General features: G+C 34.8%; 1 protein-coding gene across 3 annotated transcripts; it reads left to right on the top strand.

Annotated features, from left to right (window-relative positions):
- Positions 1 to 7544, top strand: LOC113067438 (uncharacterized). 3 transcript variants are annotated; one of them, XM_026239855.1, is made up of 8 exons: positions 1 to 108; positions 1275 to 1429; positions 1519 to 1661; positions 2669 to 2749; positions 3745 to 3865; positions 3942 to 4111; positions 6634 to 6844; positions 7277 to 7544. In XM_026239855.1, exons 2-8 carry the CDS (start codon positions 1279 to 1281, stop codon positions 7387 to 7389), a joined length of 990 nt encoding a protein of 329 aa, XP_026095640.1. In that variant the 5' UTR covers positions 1 to 108; positions 1275 to 1278; the 3' UTR covers positions 7390 to 7544. The 3 variants fall into 3 exon arrangements, with proteins under 3 accessions (XP_026095640.1, XP_026095639.1, XP_026095641.1); XM_026239854.1 differs by lacking the exon at positions 1 to 108 and having other exon boundaries at positions 1101 to 1429; XM_026239856.1 differs by lacking the exon at positions 1 to 108 and having other exon boundaries at positions 1101 to 1429; positions 2684 to 2749.
- The last annotated feature ends 1851 nt before the right edge of the window (positions 7545 to 9395 follow it).

The raw sequence follows: 9395 nt of genomic DNA on the forward strand, positions 1-9395 counted from the left end.
GCGTGAACATTTAATTGCGCATGCGCATTTCCTGCACAAACTGCCACGGTCGGACGACAGGAGGAGACGACAGGAGCTTGAAACCGGAGGGAGCACTGACAGAAAATTGTAAGTGACATATTTACTACTTAATTCATGTCAGTATTTCACACAATATAGAAATATTTAAGCGTAAGCCTGTGTAAAATGTTTTTGTTAAGTGGCCTAACTTACGTAAACATCTGGTTAGTCTTAGGTCGCTATAGAAAAAAAAAATACATATATTATGATATTATTTAACGGGTTACCTTCGTCAGCTACTTAAACCATAAGTAGAAACTGTATACTAATTTCTTAAATGTTATTTTTGCAATAATATCGAAATAGACGATCGTCAGTGGCTGTCAGTTAAGGCCTAACGCTCCGTCTTACGCGCTGGTTGCTTAGTAACAGTTTTGAACATCATTTTGGAGGGAAAAGCCCCTGCACTGTTCTAAATCTACCATAAACCTCAGTTCACTGGGCTTATCGCTTGAATATAAATGAGAAGATAACAACTTGTGTTCTTTGCTTTTGAGCATATCTCTGCCTAGAGAAAGCAAGCAACAGGCTGTCATAACGTTCAGACCTGCAAGCACCAAGGCCGTTTTTTATTATTATTATTATTACCAGTCTATTATTATTTTTGTTACGTTTTATTAAACAGGGTTACTTAATAGAAACTTCAGAAGAACAGCATTTATCTGAAATATAAATATTTTGTAACATTATAAATGTCTTTATCTTCACTTTGGATCAATTTAAAGCATCCTTGCTAAATAAAAGTAAGAATTTCTATGACCCCCCCACCAAAAATTGGGGTTTGCGGGAAAATTAAGAAAAGGGAAGCAATGGTGCAGTGAAAGAGAGAACATTTAATTATTTTCCATGGACTTGTGGTTTCAGAATTTTTTTTGGGGTTCAACAACTTGTCCCTGGAGCAATATCCTTAAAAGGACATATTTGATAATTTTTTTATCCTTAATAGTTAGACTTGTCCCTGTTAGGGTTTAAAAGGTAGAAATATGTCCTTTTAAGAGTACTGCTACAGTGTCAAGCTGTTTTGGCCCCTGTTTTTCTGTGTGGCCTGGATGAGTGTGAGATATCACGGCCTGAATTTGCATCACAGTCTTGTCCTCAATGAAACCATATACTATTATAATAAACATGTTTTTATTTGCCAACATCTCAACTATCTGATTGACAGAATATTGATGCTGAAGAATTTAAGATTTAAAAAAAAAAATCCTATTTAGAAAAATGAGGTTCATGCTGATACAATGGATCGAAGATCCCCCAAAATGGGATGTGCTTCCAACCAATAAAATGATACATGGCCGCTGTGAAATTGGTTGTATATGTGACGTTTCATACGAAGATGAGTCAAGCCCTGCAAAAATTTTAAACATTGGTAAGTAATTTTATGTGTTTGTATTAATATATAAGTTCTGTGAAAAAATTGATGCAAACTTTGATAATTATTACTATTTATAATTTAAGGAACTAGATCTGCAATGCTGAAGCAGCTAAATACGGTCATCAACAGGACGGGGCCTGAAGGAAATGGAGAACAATTGGGGAGAGGGCAGCGCAAAAAATACCGCCGAATACTGTCGGAGAGCTCCAGCAGTGAGGAATATGAGGTAATTTAGGATTTTTTGTATGTGGTGGTAATTTCAGACTAGGGTTGTAATGGAATGAGATTTTCATAGTATGATAACCGTCTGAGAAAATACCATGGTTATACGGTTTCACAGTATACGTATTAAACATTTAAAACAATTTGTTTTTGGATGGGGGGTTGAGCAAATGTTTGAAAGCATGTGTTTATTAAAATGTCATTACTCAAAAACAATAAAAATTTACCATTGATTATTTATTAGTTTAATAACTTATATTTATCATTAATAATTCATACAAATTCATAAATTCTGGTTTGACTTAATTTTTCTGGATTCTGTACTTATATTACTTAATATAAATATACTATAAAAAATGGTGGTAATGAAAATGCATACAAATTAAACAATCTAATTGATGTTTAAAGACCTGTATTCTTTTATTTTTTTGCAAAGGGCTGCAAAACAGAGATTTACAAAATTAAAATGAGGGACAAAAATTATATTCCTTAATGTTTATGTAAATTATTCTCATAATTATTTAAGAAGTAGGCTACATTATAGTACAATCGTAATTTCTGTCAATTTCTTCAAGTTAAAAAGCAAACTTTTATTTGGATGGGTTGTATTGAAGAGCTTTGAGTGTCAGTGTATTTGTTTTTGACAGGGGTTTCTCAAATAAAAGTCTGAAATTATTATTAATTGTTCTCTCAGTGAGGCTCTCAGTGTTTGTGTTCACGTCCTCAGATAGTGAGACAGCAGGCACTGTTAAACCTGGCACTTTTAGCCACGCTGGCGCATACTTGTGTATTTAGTACATGACAATGCTGCTCATTCACAGAGAAACATGCAAAACAAACAGATTAGACTATATATTTGTATAGCAGTGATTTTGTCAGAAAATGCCAGTATCGGAGCCGATATGGATCCTGAGTATCGTATCGATGCATCCCTATACAGTACATTACCCAGATGATTGCTACTTGCAGATAATTTGAAGATTATATTTGTAATTTTATAATTCTCTACAGTCTGTCAACAAACAGGTTGCTGCAAAGAACATAAACAGGATAAGAGCCAGATCTTTTCTACAGCAGTATAATCAAGAAAAAGTAAGATTATTTCTACAAAGTGACATATATGTGATGTTTTTAGTCTTTATCTCTTGCTTCAAATTGTAGATACTTATAATTAAAATGTGCATTAGGCCTATGGTAAACTGTATATTGTTACTAGGGGTGTAATAATATTCAAATCAAACTGAAAAACTATGATACACCACCAACGGTATGAACCACGAGACTCTCGTGGCGTACCGAACTTGCCCAGCCTAGCCCTGGCCCATTGGATCTACATATGAATTATTTTAAAGACAGAGACACAATTTGTTCAGTAAACTACTGTTAAAAAAGAGAAGCAATTCTGTTTAGTTTTCTTCTCCTGCTCTACCGAAGCATGACTTCAAAATCGAGGTATGGACTGAGCCATCAATTTTTTTGTGTGCCGGTATTGTTACACCCTCTAATTGTATTGCAATTGTAATTGTAACTGTATTTTGAAATTTAAATGTATTATTTTGTCTGGAATTCTGCTAGAATTAACTCTTTAATTGTTTTATATTTATTAAAAGCAAGGATTAACATTTCATTTATTTTTTATTGAATATTACACCCAAAAATGAACATTTCCTGAAATTGTACTCACCCTCAGGCCATCCAAGATGTACATGAGATTGTTTCTTTATCAGAACAGTTTGGGGGAAATTTAGCATTACATGACTTGCTCACCAATTCTCACCGATTCTATGTAGTAAATGGGTTCCGTCAGAAGGAGAGTCCAAACAGCTGATAAAAACATCACATTCACAAATAATCCATTTCCAGGCCATCAATTAATGTCTTGTAAAGTGTAAAGCTGTATGTATGTTGGTAAGAATAATACAAGAATCGAAGTGATGTAATGCTAAATTTCTCCAAATCTGTTAAAAACTCAATCAATCTTTGATGGCCTGAGGGTGAGTACATTTTCATCACATTTTCATTTTTCAGTGAATTACCCCTTTAATAACTACATACAAATTGTTCTAACAACTATTTTATCTTTCTAGGAATCAAACAGGGAGGCAGTAACATCTAGAAACAATGACAGTGAATTTAATGTTCAGATACTTGCAGAACTTGCAGAAATCAAGAGTGCTCTTTTGGAAACTCTGACACTTTTAAAAAATGGTAACCTGTGTAAAGTTTTTAATCTGGGTAAATGATTGCTTCAAATCAAATGCTATAAAAAGTTATTTTGTTCTAGGATGCACTCCATTAATGACTGCGCCAATCCCAACACTGGGAACCCCCCCTGGACCCACTTCAGATTTGATTCCCTGCAGTTCAGAGTCTTCTGCAGTCATACCAGCCTCGAGTTCCTCTCTTCAGACTCTTAATATAAAGGAGTCTAGAAGTAATGGTAACGGCAAAAAGGTATTTAAACTACATGTGTTCACTGTATAAATTAATCACATAAGCAAGGCATAAGCACCATTGGCGATAGAAATGATTGTAAATGAGCATAAGCCCCTTATGGTCTGCCATGCTGGTTTGTTTTCATCTAGCTATTTCTTGTGCTCTGGCAGTTTGGCGTAGGGCTGTCACTTTTGTGAAAAAATCATTTTCGATTTTTAAGACATAAGTGTTCGTTGAATCGATGTAAAAACGATTTTCCATGTCTAAGAAAAAAAGTTTCATTTTTCAATGCCAAATAATGGACGAACGTAAAGAGAGCACTGGAAACGCACAAGTCAGCAATATTTCTTATTTATTGGCATGAAGTTTCGTGCAGCATAATAAACAGCAACAGGAGTGCAACATTCTCGAAAAAACATATATGCAGAGGGGACGGCTGCCATAACAAAAGAAAAACATCACTGCAGGCTTCAGCCCGGCTGCATTTATGATTTAGGCAATTTAAAAATCTCCATGATTATTTTAAATAAAGATTCAATCCATTTCAAAAACTGTTCAAAAAAATGAAACTTTAAATAGATTTGAGAACAGGCCATGTGTTTTTTTTGTTGAACGTAACTGAAACTTAGGCTAGGCGGCACTAGGCAGGCATAATTAAAGGCTAGGGCCATTACAAATGTATTGAGAGCAGAGCGTTTTTTATTCACTATATGTCCAGCTGTTGAGAAGACGCGCTTTGACCGCACTGATGTCCCAGGGACACTCAGGTACAGCTAATTTTCCACCACTAAAGCCGGTCGCTGTCAGTTTGCAATGGTCCTTTTCATAACTCAGAATCTCCTGTAACTAGATGCGCGAATGAGGCGAATTCGCGTCTACCGCGCCGCGAGACCTCCAGACGCGTGTAAACACATCTTTACATTGACTTAACATTAAAATCATTCGCGCCAGACGCTCTATTCGTGTTTGGTGTGAACACAGCACAGGTCGCTTTCGACGTCACTGGGTTTTATAGGTGCGTAAAATTGTTGGTATTTTCTGTCTAGCTTTTGCAAGGCATACTGCACTTTCGGAATTCTTTTTCTGCTTGTTTGTGAGTTTTGTTAGATCTATATTTTTTATTGTTTAATTATTTTAATTAATACTGTACATATTTGGTTAAACTCGAATCCCTATTTTCATTTTCGAAACTTTTTTTGGTTGGTCCGATCGATTATGCAATCGATTTTCAAACTAAAAGTGACAGCCCTAGTTTGGCGTGACTTGACTGGAACACTACAAAGTCGTGAGTCGTGACTTACAGGCTCAAATACCTGCCTAGAACGCAGCATCAATTGACAGCTGTTAATGCACAATTACCATTTTAGATCGACAAACTGCACTGTATAAGATAACCAAACGCAAAATGCAGTTTGATTGCTGAATGGAGGTTAACAGACAGCTCAGCAGAAAGAAGAGTTTGTGAACTTGTATTTAATTACTTTTGTATAAATCTTTACCTCATATTGAACTATGGAACAGCTTCAGAACACTTGAAATATGTGCACAAAAATGTAGCTCAACAATAACACGGTATCGGATTTGGATCGGTCTCGTCTGATCAAAACACCGATCCGCAGAAAATGGCAGTATCGGAGCCGAAACCGATCCCGAGTATCGGATTGATACATCTCTAGTGACAACATACACAATGACCTGAAGTATGTGTTTGTTCATTCAAAGAAAGTTTTTTTTCCATTAATTAATAACAGAAGAGTCAATTTTAAAGGTCACATAGCATGATTTTTTTTTTACATTAATATGAGTTCCCCTAGCCTGCCTATGGTCCCCCAGTGCCTAGACATTTCGATAGGTGTAAACCAAGCCCTGGGTGTCCTGCTCTGCCTTTGTGAAAATGGGGATCTGGATTCTTCCCCCTTTGACGACAAAGGTTACCTCCCCTTTCTCTGCTTTGCCTGCCCAAACATTTACACGTAATTCAGTCACAATGTCAGCACAGCCGTTGCAAACAGACTTATACGATTCAACAGCACCGCCACAAACAGTGAGTAACAGTTTTCATTGATGCCTGATCTGTGATCAGTGATTTCTGATGTGTAGCTAATTATTCAAGTTCACACAGAATTTATTATTAAACCGTTTAATACGGTTTATGCATCAGTGAATCAAGCCAGTGACTAAACCATCAACTTCATGTTGTTTCTCTTAGTAGCATAGCATGAAACAAATCTGTTATTTAAATTGTGGTTAAACTATAGAGAGCGATTAAAGAAGCTCCCTTTATTTTGTTCGGAGCTATCAATCACACATCGCGAGTATATCTGCACTTTTGCCCAAACTGCTGTTATAATGAATGACACCGTTATGCTGCACAACGAAGCTCTTACTGTATTGATGTTGAAATAGTGTTTGCTGTTAGTTGTGGTGAAAGCATTTTGTGAGAGAAAACGCATTGCAATGACGCGATCACTGCATCAAAATTATTCATCAAATATTACTGAGTTCACCTTAGAATTCTGTTATTGTTTCAATGTTTTCAGGTAAGAATTGGCCCCAACACGTCAATCACTGCTGAACAGTTTGCCCATGTGAAATGGACTGATCACAAAAAAGCCACAAAAGACCTCTTGATGGCAGTGTTTGGAAGAGGTGTTCTCGCAACACACTGCTACACAGGAAGATGTTCCAATGCATTCAAAAACAAAGCAGCCAAACCTCAACTTGATTCTGAAAAAGTGTCTGACATCATTAGTAAGTAATCATTTTCTGAAAATTAAGTGTTGGCAGGATTGCCATATTTTAAGATATTGATAAAAAAAAAGGTACTATATAAGATAGCCAAACGCAAAAAAAAGGTTTTTTTTTTAACCACTGTATGTTGTTGCTCTCTATTTTTTTTCTGGTACTAGCAATCAGGGATACATTGCAAACCAGTCACCTCAGTACAATAGTGCCTAAATCCATGACAAGCTATGGCATGTACAGGAATTCTAATATATAAGATGTATTGAATACATAAATTATTAAACAGTGAATATAGATCAAAAGTAATAGAAATCAGGAAAACTAGTTTTAGGCTCAGTCTGTTGAGTAGTTCTGTTGTGAACATAGATGGCTAAAACCATTCCTCTGTAATTGCAATGTTTTCTAAACTTGCATTATGTTCATTTTTTTCTCTTACAGGCTACATCAAAAATAAATTCAATGTTGAAGCAAATGTAATTAAGAAGGCCATCTCCCAGAAATGCACAGACGAATGCAAGTTGGCAAAACGGCACAACAGTGATTGTGTGTAATGTTGTATTTCCCAGTTACTGCTTTAGTTATTGTTTGTTTGTGAAAGCCTGTAATGAATATCATTTGAACAGAGAACAAAAAGGTAATAAATTCAATATAATTCAACTTATGAAAGAAGACTATATTAAATGAAATAATAATGAAAATAAAACAATAGAAAATTGATTTGTTTTATTTGTCTTTTATTTCATCAATATCAGCGCCATTTGTGCACTAATGTTGTGTGCACAAATCACATCTAAAGTTTATAATGTGACTGCAGGTTGTGCAACATGTTGAACAATGAAAAATGTCTACATCAAGGTGAGTTTAAGTAAACTGTAAGATACAATCCAGAAATCCTATTGGTTAGTAAAATATACAGTGGAAAAGTGCACCTTTAGGGTTCTTAAAACAACTTTAAAGATTATAAGATTTAAAATAAAAATCAATAAGTACAAATTCACATATAGACATGAATAGGGACTGAATTAATCCAATTAAAACCCTGTAAAAATTACCCTACAGAATATTTATGTATTGTCTAAAGGAATCCGATAAGAATCTTATAGGTCAAGAAATATCCTATAAGACAATCCCTAACGGAATCTTAAAGGAATCCAATAAGAATCTAATAGGACAAAACAAAAATATCCTATAAGACAATTCCTAACAGAATCTTAAAGGAATCCAATAAGAATCTAATAGGACAAGACAAAAATATCCTATAAGACAATTCCTAATGGAATCCTGTAAGAATGGTTCCAAAATATGATAGAAATTCCATTAAGAATCCTGTACAATTTTCCTGTTGGAATCCTTTAGGATTTTTTGACAAGGGTATATATATATATATATATATATATATATATATATATATAATTATTTTAACATGCTTGATTAATTTTTTTGTATATTTCCCAAAGAATATGCTGTTCAAATGGTATCTTAATAATAATAATACATCTAGTGCAATAATATTAAAAGTTATCTGAAGACCAGCTGAGCACGTCGCTACAATGTCCCCAATGGGACTAACTAGCGACGTCTTTTGAGTACGTGCCCACGACGTTTCTGGGAAGTTAGCCAAGATTTAAAAAAATGGAACCTTACCACGACGTCCTCACAACGTTGCCATAAAGTAATGTCGCGCTGACCAAATGACGACTAACTGGCAACGTCCTCACAACGTTCTGTGTTTGCTGGGGTAAGACAATTCTGGGAAACTTAATTTATAAATCTGTTGTTTCATACTAATACCCAGCTTTAGTTAAAATAAAAGCCGATTCACACAAAATGCGATGGGTTTGAACCATAGACTTAGCGTTAACTCTTTCTATGGCAGTTTCACCGCTGTTTTTAATCAGCGTCTAGCCGATGTGTGATGCAAAAACTTAAAGTTTAATTTCTGGCTAAATAATTGTAATAATAACGATAAGCTTAAAATGTAATAATAATGCGTTGGTTTATCATGTCAGTGTTTTCGAACAAAGGTTTCCCTCACGCGTCAGGAAACGTAACATTAGGCCTAGCAGAGCAAGTGAATATGACTGGAAAGTGGAAACGGAAAGAACGGATTTCCACAGTACTTAAAAGTAAACTTACCTCTGAATTTCTCTGTTTCGTTTTCAGTGACATGTATTCCAGCTTCTTTTCAATTTTTGAAGATCCTTCGTCGACAGCATCAGAAGTGAGACAGCCATGATATCGAATAACCGTCGAAAGTTAAGTACATATATTTGTTCAACTCTAAATTAAAAGCAAAATTTAAAACAGCTTTTTAATAGGTTTAAAATTACAAATGTAGGCCTACCTTAATACATTTACTTTATGTTTAAAATGTATTATATTGATGCTCTGAATAATCAGTTAAATGTTATGTGTTTGTGTACTGTTCAGAACTAGTCAATAAAGATGTGAGCTCTTAAATATATTGGGTTATGTTGTGCATCTTTTCCAGATAACCAACAACTCATGAAAATTAATATCTTACTGTTTAATCTATTTTGGGTGACTGTTTCATACA

Source organism: Carassius auratus, linkage group LG28B (genome assembly GCF_003368295.1).
Source record: "Carassius auratus strain Wakin linkage group LG28B, ASM336829v1, whole genome shotgun sequence".
NCBI classification, from domain to species: Eukaryota; Metazoa; Chordata; class Actinopteri; order Cypriniformes; family Cyprinidae; genus Carassius; species Carassius auratus.